The sequence below is a fragment of the Odontomachus brunneus genome, unplaced genomic scaffold (genome assembly GCF_010583005.1).
Source record: "Odontomachus brunneus isolate Ranch 3 - 2012 unplaced genomic scaffold, Obru_v1 Obru_scaffold_199, whole genome shotgun sequence".
Classification (NCBI taxonomy): domain Eukaryota; kingdom Metazoa; phylum Arthropoda; class Insecta; order Hymenoptera; family Formicidae; genus Odontomachus; species Odontomachus brunneus.
Genome location: NW_022639649.1, coordinates 109,047 through 121,344, shown reverse-complemented (window position 1 = coordinate 121,344; position 12,298 = coordinate 109,047). Strand labels below are relative to the sequence as shown.

General features: G+C 42.3%; 1 protein-coding gene across 6 annotated transcripts in view; it reads right to left on the bottom strand.

Moving 5' to 3' along the window:
- Positions 1 to 12,298, bottom strand: part of LOC116852000 (poly(rC)-binding protein 3) — a 158,769-nt gene that overhangs the window by 40,820 nt on the left and 105,651 nt on the right. For all 6 annotated transcript variants that reach the window (XM_032831949.1, XM_032831951.1, XM_032831948.1 and 3 more), the window contains one exon: positions 8,291 to 8,534. In XM_032831949.1, the coding sequence (XP_032687840.1) occupies positions 8,291 to 8,371 (81 nt within the window). In that variant the 5' untranslated portion in view covers positions 8,372 to 8,534. Of the gene's footprint in view, positions 1 to 8,290; positions 8,535 to 12,298 lie in introns of those variants that run through there.

Sequence of the window (12,298 nt, the reverse complement as noted above, 5' to 3'; positions counted from 1 at the left end):
TCGGCTCTGCCCTCCTATATTCTTTACCCATCTCCCCTCTCCCTCGTCTCTACCTGGCATCAGCGCGAAACAAACACGCTCTAAGCGCAAAGTGCAACAAGTGGCGTGAGCGACAAAAAAGGAAAGAAAAAAAAAATCTATGAAAAGATTATTAGCAAGAATGTAATTACCGGAGTCACAAAGGGAGTCCCCGGAGACTCCGACTCGGCGAGACGAAATTCAAAGTGGCTCTATTTTGCATGCCAGACAGATTTTCTCGCTTTGCGCGCCCCAGGAGAGGGATAGATTAAGGAAGTCCTATGGACAAGCAGCTCCAAACTTGATCGTGGGTATCACCTCGCAAAAATGCGGCGCACCTGTGGCAAAAATTACTGAAACTACCGAGAAGTTGCTACGATCGCGTGCCGGCGACCAGGGACGATTCCCAAGGATTGCTTGGCCAACGTCACTGGCGGCGGTCCAACTCTCACCGGAGAGTCCAGGGATGTGCCCGAAAGCCAGTCCGCGGAAGAGGATGATACACCAACGTATCGGGGAAACGTGAGGAGGCAGCGAGTAAAACAAAGCGTCCTTTTCCTTCCCCTTTTCCCACTTCCGAGAGTTACTAATTGTCGTCCGTCGACTAAATACCGCCGGTGCGACACCCAATGGACGGAGACGGCCGGCCGGGGGAAGAAAAGGAGCGGGAGAGGGAGAAGGTGGCTGATCACCGCGTAGCCAAGACGGAAAGAAAATATTGGGATAACAGCGAACAGAGTCCGTAGACTGATAGATAAGCTGAAGCTTGGAGCCCGGCCAAATATTTACGTCGTATCCCGCTGTATCGTGACAGATAGGAGAGACACGACCGTGACATTGTTCGACGAAACAACGGGGGAAACGACGCCGCGTAATGGAGGGAGCCGATGGAATCGGGGTACCAATGTTCCCAGCTATAGCTTATAGCTGCTTTTATCTACAGCTATAGTTATAGAGGTTAAATTGTGATGAGTAACGAGGATAAGTAATAATAAACATCACCAGACATTCGCTAGACTCCAACTAAACGCAACGTCGAAAGACTACAGCCCTCTCTCAATATTATCGTTCGTTGAGAAAGCATAGAACGTGACTTTTGAAGCCACAAAAGCAAAAATGAATGATAAGTGCGTCCTCCAAAGCACAATGTGTAAAAATTAATCAAAATACTAATTGGTTAAATTTAATTCTAACAAATAAGTAATGATAAACGTCATCAGATATTCGCTGAATTCCAACTAAATGCAACGTCCTTAGTAGAAATTGGGCGATTTTATGCATTTATTTATGCGTGTTAAAATTGACGAGCGAGAGAGACTTCTACGATCGACCTCGGCGTCCGTTCACAATCGGTAAGATAATTGAATTACGAATAATTCTTGATGCACTAGTCGATTGGCTTCTGGCCCTGGCCAGGGTCCAGCCCGTTCACCAATAGGAGACGGTGCATACTCTTCCTGAGGAGACATAATGCCCGTTGGTCGGCCAAAAATGCGGCCAGACGTATTTATTTCGCGCGAGAAGGAGAGGCCGCTCGCTCGACTATCCGTTTAGCCGTGCTTGCGAGGTTTCCAAAGTGCGACAGTTTTGCAATACGCGCGTTCTGCGACTGTGCCGACGGCACTGGCTAAAGAAGCGTATAATTAATAAACGTCCCTGAGATCAACACAGCGCGCCGGCCATGTCCGAATTGCAACGTCAACGCGACGAGCCGATAGCGATCGATGTGTCGCGGCAACGGTTTCCATTAGAAACAAGCAAGAGCCGCGCGCGCGTGCACACACACACACACACACACACTGATAATAATCTTGGTCGATATGTGTGATATTACGTAGAAATGAGAGAAAGTCGTTTCGAGTGATTCATTAGAGGAGAATCTGGAAAGTTTCCAAAACGACGACTGTCCAAATAAGAACTGAAACTGCGCGCGCGACGCGACGAAATAACATTAAATGAGCATCAAATTATCACAGGATTGACGACACATTACGAGTAATATTGGGGGAAAGAGGAATGAAACGTTTTGTTGAAACAAAAAGCAAAGTCAGCTCGCGAAGGGGAAAAGTCGCGATGTTTACAGTCACCTTTTTGGACTGATTCTTGTTTATCATCTCGCGGCGAGCGCACGCGTAATTAGTCCGGCTGTGTTTGCCTTCGCGATCAATCTCCGAGCGAGATCATTTTCACTCCGCTGTAGCAACAAGCGGAATACGCTGGGGAAAAAATATACGAGAGGAGAGGCCGGGAAAGAAGGGCGGGAGGAAAATCCTTGGATATACCCTGACGACGTCGGCGTCATCGTCGGGACGAAAAAACACCGGTATAATGAGATTTGTCGCGGGAATATTTCTTCGTGCCGGCGACGTGGGGTGCGTTTAGGGGCGCGATAGAAGAATCAGATCCGGCTGAGGGTCGACGGAGCGTTAGGAAACCCTCTAAAAGAGAGAGGGATGAAGAGCAAGGCGTATCGATGGAGTAAAGAGAGTCGAACTTCGAACGAGCAGGGCTTCAAGCGGCCGAGTATCATTCAAATATGCAGGAATATGCAGTAATTTCTATGCCGCACTTTAGCACGAACTCGTGAACGTGTATGTGTGTGTGTGTGTATACGTGTGAGAATGGCTTTGAAGATTGGTCCTTTATTTCTTCCGTTTCCTGACCTCGGGATTTCTTCCGCAACCAACCCAATTTGCGCCGTTTCATTACCCGCGCGGGTTTCCCGGCCTGAGCTCAGGTTACGCCACGTTATTCAGTCGGGAATAATCGAACGATGAGTCACAGAATGCATCTCTACCATGAATGACTGTATTTCGTATTTTGTGATAAGTCCCGTGACAGACCAGATATCCCATATTTCAAAATTTTTAAGTTACAACTCCTCAGACAACTAATCGCTGTGACTGTTGTGATTTGTTGTGTATAAACACGACAGAGGCACCCTCTTTCTATATGTTAATCCTCACTACACCCTGCTGATATATATATTTTGTTTTGTAATAACCAAAATACAAACATGCAATAACATGACCATCTTGCCTTGGTACTGTGGATTCAGTTGCCCAATAACGCCAGACAAGAAGATCAAATACAAAATATGTATCCCGATTGGTAGTTTCGGAGTCTAAAGTGATGACTGAAACTGATCGTGCTTGTATAAATACATTTATTGAGGATTAAGATTAGATAAAGAAAAAATATCCAATATCTCTAATGTCCGACAGATAACACAGACATTTGAAAAAGCGATTCTTCCATTATCGCGCAATCTATTTTTGTACTTTTATAAAAAAATACTTAAAATAATAATACTGTGTCTATATAAATAACATAAATAATAGCTAATAATAATTTATAATTTATAATTTAATATCAACACTAATAATATAGCTAATATAACTAACATAATATATACATTCTAAGGGAAAAATATCTAAAAAAAATTTTAAGTATTTTTATTCCGTGAATACTAATAATTCACGGGAGGATTTGATTGTTTCAAACAAGTCAGACACACGCGTCGAATTTTTTTTAAAAACAAACAAAATGTCATCTACGTTCCTTATTACAAAATTACAAACAATCGAATGCTTCTGCTGAACTAATCGATATAAACGCTTTTACCGTCACGCTATTCCGTATTTTATTTATCAGACGACTTTTCGGATCCACAGACAAATTATCGGCTGGATAAAATAAAATTGGCCCCGAGTTAAAAAGTTTCCTGAAATTTGGCGTCTCGGATTATTGCATTAAAACCTGATAGCGCGAGTCGGTAAACTTGGCAGGGGCGTGATCGCCCGCGAAAAGAACCGCGCATCGACTGGGACATCGGCGTCTAGCTGGTGGGATTAATTACCAAGACGGCGGACATTAATTACTCGTGCTACGACGAGCGATATTGCACCTCGCGCACGATAATTAATTACGAGCAGAGACGGCGGTAGGTGACGTGTTCCCAGGAACGAGGGTAGGCCGACACGAGCGCCGGGCTAAATAAACTTTGACACTTGTTCCGCGAAAGGCTATTTTGCCGAGATATTTTCCTTTTACTGTTTTTCCCTTCTCTTTCTCTCGCTCTAAAAATACCGCCTCGCGACAATTTCACGCGGCTGACGCAATTATCGCGACACGCGCGTCGAATCGCGCACGGCGTCGGTGAAACTTCGTCCCCTTCGCGTATGTGTGAAAGATATAACCTGGAGGATATTGCACGAGATTATTTTATCGTACGCGAGAATTTTAACGAGATTATTATATTATATAAAAAAGTCACTAAACACGTAAAAAATAAAACTAGTTGCAAACTACCATTTCGTGTAATTCAATTTTCTAATTGGATTCTTTTAATGAAGTGGATTACCAATCGGAAATCTACTAGACACTATTCTAATTTTTTTCCCTTATATTTGAAGCAAAAAGCCTTCTTATTAGAGGAAATATTAAGAACAAAGTCTATAAGACGGATAAAAAATGAAATTCCTCTATAATCTTAATAATATTACGTTTGGAATATTTTTAATTTCAGAAGGATTCTCTTGAAGTCATATATATATATATATATATATATATATATATATATATATAAAAGAGTAAAATCTTTAGGATTTAGAGGATTCCGTTAAAGACAAAATAATATTTTTTTGAATGCTTATTTGAACAAATGCGTCAAGCCTCGTCTTTTTGTTGCAAGTGCGAGTTTACGTTTCTTTTTCCGAAAAGATAAAGAGCGCGATGGGTCTCTCGGATCGATTTTACGGCCTGGTAGTTAACGATTCAAGCATTCAGCTCGCGACGAGTCGCTCAACCACTAAAAATGGATTTCCGATCGCAGATGACGAGCCCTCGGACAAAAGTAAAACCACCAGTTTTTCTCTCTTCCCGCAGATATATCCAACACAAAGGAGGGGGAGGGGAGACGTTAACATACAAAGCTAGCAGACACAGCAGAGTTACGGCGCAAATCGGAAGTTGCTTTTGCCGACAACCACGAGCGTTTCCTGCCTGTCATCGCGGAATTAAAACGCTCGTGGTAATCGCGCGACAGTCCTTTAATCCGTCCCGATCTCTTGCCGACAGTTCCATCCTTCCTTTCGATCTCGAATCGGAATTCCGCAAAAGTCCCTTTGCCGCCGTTGACGTGGACATCCTTGTGAAAAATCGGACAGCGCAAGATGGCCGAAAAGGGAAGATTCGAGTAGATTTTGCAACACGATCGGAAAGTTGCGCGGGACATCAGACGATCACGGCCTCGTTCTCCTGACTAGATATCCGATACTCGCCAACTATTTGCAACGGAATTCGCGCGTACAACTTCCTCCATCTCGGAGAAAATCGCCCTCCCCCCCCTCCCGACTCGTCGGTCGAAAAGTATGCCGCGTCGGCGCTTCTTCGCGAGGACAGAGCGATTATCTTGCAAATCGATGCAAATTTAACGCGGTCCATTTAACGACGAATGTTAAAACGCGAAGTGGCAACGAATCGCGAGAGAAACGACGATTCTCTGTCGAATCTGTTCTTCCTCGCGGATGAAAATCGCGACTGTGTCAAGACCTGGTAGATAAACGGAGGGAGAAAAAAGGAAAACTCGCTATCCTCGCGCGTGTACAGTCTCGAGCGTGCAGAAAATGCGATGCAGCAATTTGGAATTTTTGGCGACGCGTCAAGATACTCGCACGTCTCGGCGGACGTTATCCGAACTCGAAGAGCGAACTTGAAGACGCTCCCGATGATACTTTAGCGCGCAGGAGCGACGTTTCAATTCACGTTCAGCGAGACAGAACGTGCAACGCGCGTCTCACGATGACGAATGGCTTCGTGTCGCCTTGATAGTGACATTATCTCAGGCGACACGGTTACTTGATCCTTAAATGCGCGCCTCGTCGCACAGGTGAAGTTTACTGCCGCAGTAATACTAACGAAGTACGCTAATGACATCGTAATCTTCAATCTCACCTCTCCTGCTTTATTTCTTTTCTACTGTCGAATAGCGCCAGTAATTCGCTAGTGTTCACTCGTACATTTTTGGAGGAAGACTTGTTCCCGACTTTTCAGTCGTAAATCTCTTCAACACCTTTCGAGTCTAAGAGTTCTTGCACAATGTCAGGCTACAGGCAATAGAAATAGGCATTAGCTAATAGGAACAGGGAATAAAAATAATTGACCAATCCGAATTCCTATTCCCTGTTCCTATTGCCTGTTGCTTGGCATTCTGCAAGAATCTTAATGCTTGCTTTCGAGAAGCAAGTTTCCAAGTGGGGCGAGCGGCTAGTTTTAGAAAATGTTTTGTGTAACAGCATATTCGATATTAAAAATTATATTGAAATTGTCAGTAAGTAAACGTATCTGTGCATGAATATAATACAATGTTATTAATTTTTATTTGTGTCTATATAGAATATCTTCAGTAGCATAATCATCAAAACTTTCCGGCAGAAAGATTCCAAAAAAATCACTTATGAGCGGCTCGCCCTGTCTGAGAGTTGAAAGGTTAAACTCTCACATATATTGAAAAGACGTTTTTGCTAACGGATTTCAAATGGCTTTATCCTAAGCAGCACAAATGTCTCATGCATCATCTACAATGATAATAGGAGTAGTAGTAAGAAATAAGCAGTAAGCAAATTGACCAATTCCATTTTCACGATTCAAGAATCGATTGTGATTGGTCCATACAAATCCATATTTATTTACTGCCTCTTTCTTACTATTACTCCTACTAACATTGTAGACGACGCATAAGGCACGTCCCAGAGATATCCTAAAGATATCTAAAACGAGAATATCTTTCGGACGTCTCCAAGATGTCTTTTAGATACTTATGCTGTATGAAATTTATTGTATGTGTTACCGACATTGTGTGAAACTCAGGTATTATATAGAATACCTAAGCATTCAAAATGCCTGTCAATTTTTATATATAATATATATAATTTATGTATAATGTCTAGGTATTTCATATATATTGCCTAAGTATTCTATATAATGCCGGATTTCTCACTTCGCCGGTAACACATAAATTTTCTAATATTTTACAGTCGTACAATCGTGTCCAAGGTTACAAGTTCCAAATGTTAGAAATGTTCGGAAAGACTCTGAGAAAAAGAACAAGGAAAATCTTCACATTACTTTTTAAATTTCTAAATATAATGAAAAGGTACAATGTCTAGGTATAGCTTCCGGAATTGCCATTGTATCTCAATGGCCGTGAAAGCCTCAAATCTAGTATAATGAAAAGGTACTTTTACCTGCGGCTTATAAATTCCTTTATCATACGCAGCTTATAAAATCATTTATCATACGCGCTTCCTACTATTTCTCAGCCGTGAAATCGGACAAATTTCAGGGTCAAGAGTTTAAATTTGGAAAAATACTGGAAGAACAAGAAGAATTTTACGTAGGCTGATTCTCAAAAAAGTCAAGGGGAAATGTCCCTCGACAGTTTCATGGAGAAATGCTCAAAATCTAGAAGATCCTGCAGATCTCCTGACGCTTCTAACAAAGGAAAGGATCTTCCCCGAGAACTTCGGGTTCTCTAGTCTCTTTTAACCTGAGAATTGGTAGACAATCTGCGCGACGTAGATTCTAATTCTAATGCTCCTCACTGCTCTAATTCCCCGTGCTTAGGGACACGAGTGCCTCGGCATTGTACAACGAGCCCGGTTCGATCATTGTGACAGAATAGGAGCCACGTTACGTGCCAGAACGTCGCGGCCGGTCACAATGTGTCGAAAGCGGTCGGTGCGCGCGTCTCATAAATAATTCGCGCGAATCGTCAAAAAGGGAACGCTCTAAAGTGACTGTGAGGGTCGCGAAATGACGCATTCGAGATTTATCGTCGGTTTATGCCCCGAGCCAAATAATCATGTCGTTTTCTCGGAACACCGACGGATACATTATTATCGCGCGGACCAAAGTACTAATTGATGCTTAGACATTCGCGCACTTATTATTCGTCGGCGCGATGGAACAAACTCGAAGTAAGTCGACCCCCAAGTCAGGCTTTTCTCCGTGAAGAGGGCGAGGAACGACTTTAATAATTACAAATGTACTACCGTGGTTACGTCGAAGTTGAACTAAAAGAACACTGCCCATTTCGGGCCAATCGCGAATGGCAACGGGACCCAATTAGAATTGTAGGACGAGCGGACGTGACCAAGAGGCGGATAAGGACTCGCAACGTTGCTTTATAAACACGATTAAACGCATTCGCGCGAAGAGGTGCGCAGTATAACTCGATGAAACCATTGCGCCAATATAACGAGCAGCTTACCTTCCCCTGCATAATCAGCCGGATGGTCAGGGTGACCGAGGGATCGTCGTTCAGCACCGGTTTGTTGTCCATACCGTCCATTGCGAGGTTACGGATCCTGTGGCTTCGATGGGAGATCTTCTCGGAAGGGAGGGGTGCGGAGGAGGGCGAGGAGGACAGGGGAGAGGTTAGACGAGTGATTTTGGCCGGGGGAGTCTCGGGGGACGTGCTTCTCAAGCGTTCCCAGATATGCTCAGTCCTTGCACTGAAATCAGAGACACGTGTCCGTTGTGAAATCCGGCTTGTGAAATTGAACGGGACGGTATCGTGTCACACGCCACTCGGGACAATCGGGAATCGCTTCGTCGAGTGGCCTGTGGCACCGTCTAATAGACAGAATTGTAAATGTCGCGAACAGCTGGTATCTTATCTTTACTTTCGATAAATGTCTTGATAGATCTAGGTAATTTATTTATCTTGCGTTTAGTTCAAGACGTCAAGAATTGCTTGATGGAACTACACACAGAAAAATATCACTCCACTGATAAAAGAAAGCGATTACTCAGCTTGCTTCTTTTCTTTCAATAGTTATTTTCAATAAAAGATATTTCCTCCTGTGATGATAGTCTTAGAGCCGGTTTTTCAATGCGTTTAAATTTAGATTTCAACTTAAACTCGATTTAAAAACAAAATAAACGTATTGTTGCAATAGAGTTTAAACTTGAATCCAAATTTAAATTGCTATTGAAAAACCGGTCCTTAAAGTGTACTCATTATAAATTTGAGAAAGGTTTATTCATGTATTCAAAGAGAAAATTTATTCTTTTTACAAAAATATATGTTACAAAACTGTATGGAAGAAGAAATCGGTAAGTTTACTTGAATACAGTATGTATTTTTCTGTGTATAAGCTTATACATATATGCGTTTAATGCGATCCTCCGATTGTCTCAAGCAGCGTATCAAAATATTGAGAAATTCAGTATGGAAATTGAAAAGATGAAAGATACTGGAAGGAGAAAGATGGTGAGATGAAAATTGCGTGAAATTGAAATAATTAAAAGAGAGATTCTTGGATTCGGGTGCTAAAGTAAACTTGCAAAGTCCGTAAAATTCGTGAACTCGCGAGCTCGGCGAGAGATCACCGGAATTTATTTATCAGCGCGTTGAGAATTCGCGGAAACGAACAGTCTCGAGCGAACAAAATTAGCATAACAATAGCGTGCGGTCCACTCGTCGACGAAGCGCGGTACAATTTCAGGAATGTGATACTTTATTAAGTTAGCTGAATCTGGAAATTATCAGACGACGCCAGAGTATACGAATACCCTATTACCGGTCGCGTTCGGCAATTGAAGTCGAAGTTTGTCGACTTCTACAGTACTTTCAATCTAGCTCATTTCGTCCCGCGGAAGGTCATTCCGTTTCATCAATGACAATGTTATTCATCGTTGCGAGAGATAATAAAACGGGAAGAAAGAGATATCTTGTAAATCTACTGAATTACGATTTACCCAACGCAATACATATATTTAAGATCTGTACTAATTATTTATTAGTTTCGAAGTTTGTAATCGCGATTCAAAGCTGAACAAATCGCATCTAGATTCTAGATTCAAGTGTGAGTATCTTACCTTGTGCAAGTTTCAAGGAGCGACTATTAATACGAGCTTTAGATCTGTATTAATAGTCATTACTTGAAATTCGTCTCATGTTAGATATTCAGATTTGAATGTAAAGTTAGATCTGAATTTTTCAGTTGAATCGTAATTACAGATATAACATCGCATATGTCATATTTAACTGAATAATTTAACTGATTTAACTAAAAAACTCACATCTGAGAATCTCCAGTGAGGTCAAATTTCAAGTAACGACTATTAATATGAGTTTCAAGGCTTAAGTTAGCGCATTAATAGTTGCTACTTAAAATTCGTCTGAAGTGAGATCCTCGGATTTGTATTCAGAGTTAGATGAGTGTTTTTCAGTCTGATCGCAATTATAGATATAAACATCATATATATTATATAATTCATTTGAAAAACATGGATCTAACAAGGAATACAAACTTTAGTATCTCATATAAAACAAATTTCAAGTGACGACTATTAATATGCAAACCTTAAAGACATCCAAATGACATTCTATTTTTTTTAACGTTTTTAAGGCTCATGTTAATAGTCATGTACTTGAAACTTGATTCAATAAGATTTGAATTCAGAGTTGAAGTCAGAAGAGAGTTTTCTAGTCTTAGGGCCGGTTTTTCCAACCTCTTGCTAAGCTAACTAACAGTTAACTTATACGTCTGTCTCTCTTTGTTTCTACTTTAAATTAGATAGAAACAGACATAAGATTTAACTGTTAGTTAGCTTAGCAAGAGGTTGGATAAACCGACCCTTAACCACGATTCTATATATATAAATGTCACATATATCATACAATTCGATTGAGCAACCTGAATCTAACTCTGAATAAAAATACAAGTATTTCATATGACAAGTATTTCATATGACAAGTTTCAGGTGAAACAAGTATTAATATGAGTCTAAGACATGCGTGTTGTGTGAATATACTTTCTAAATTTCTTGCAGTGCGATCTCATTCAAAACAAATAAAGGATGGTAATATTTTGATTCGAAGCGATAATGAAGATATCACCATCTGAAATCGCGAGTGTGAATATTTCACTTAAGCTTGAAGTGGATTCTGACTTCACACGAGCGAATGTTTCAACTCGATTAGAGTGAATATATTCTTCTGACGGTGAAGTGCATTGGATTCACTGTTCAATTTCGAATGAAAATATTCACTCGACAATTCACAGTGAAAAGTTCAGCTCTGCGCGACTGAAAAATCACTCGGGCTCGAGTGGCTCGGCTTCACTTTTCCAATGAAATCTCACTCCGTCAAAATCTTTCCTTCTTTCAATGTTTCAAGGTGCGACCGTCAGGCACGGCGCTGCGAGTGAAATGAACGTCCCTTTTTCCGATTCACGCTCAATTCGACCGACAATCCGATTTGGGCGCGACGCGTTTGAGCACTTTCACTCGCTGAGAGCAATTGCGACGAACAAAAATGAAATTTAACCAACATTGCTACCGGAAGCGAAGAAAGCTGCTCTCGGACACACCTTTCGCAAAATGCAAAGCATGCGGTCTCGCGAACTTCGTGAGTCAGCGAAATACCGACAAAAGCGTGAACAAGTCACCGGGGAGTTGCGCAAAAACAAAATCGCCTGATGTGAACCTTATCCCGCCTTAATAATAAAAGAAAAGCCGTGAATAAAACAGCGGGATGAGCAGAGGTGGAAGCACGATTTAATTCGCCAACGCGAGGCGAACGATTCGCGTAAGTGAAATTCGACAGGACAATCGTCCTGTCTGATGGAAAAATCGCGAAAGGCGGAGGACCAGAAGAAAAGTAGAAGTACCCCGATAAAGGAACAATTAAAATTGAAATGTCCTTAATTATTCTTCGAATTGATCGCGTATTTTGATTCTTCAGACGGACAAATTGCGTCGTGACACGTTCGTTGGAAAAACCTGCGCGGACGAGGCGATGAAAAGGCAACGAAAAGAAAAGCCAAGACCAAAACGAAAGAAGGCCGAAAGCGTTCGCGGGCGCGATCGAGCGGCGCATTCCGCGCGCATTATTTTTCAGCCGGCTAATGTTAATTGCAGCAGTCGCCGCCTCCGTCGTTGCCGCCGCCGTCGCCGCCGCCGCCGCCACGGTTGTCGGGACCGGCGATCGATAGGCTGCTGCAAATGCAGCGGCAGAGAGAGAACTTCTCTGTCGAGAGATGTAGGTACCGCCGTTCTCTCTCTCCAAAGGAAAACACAAAGAGCGAGAGAGATAAAGAGAAAGAGAGAGACAGAGGAAAAGAGGGAAGGGGGCCCTCACCGAATCCCCTTCTATCCTTGCCTCTCGCTCTTTCTCTCTCAATGAGGGGCCCCCACGAGACAGGACAGGTTTGTTCGGTGTCGGTCCGTTACGAAGTGCAGAACGCGTTTCTGCTGGCTGCTTGGCGCA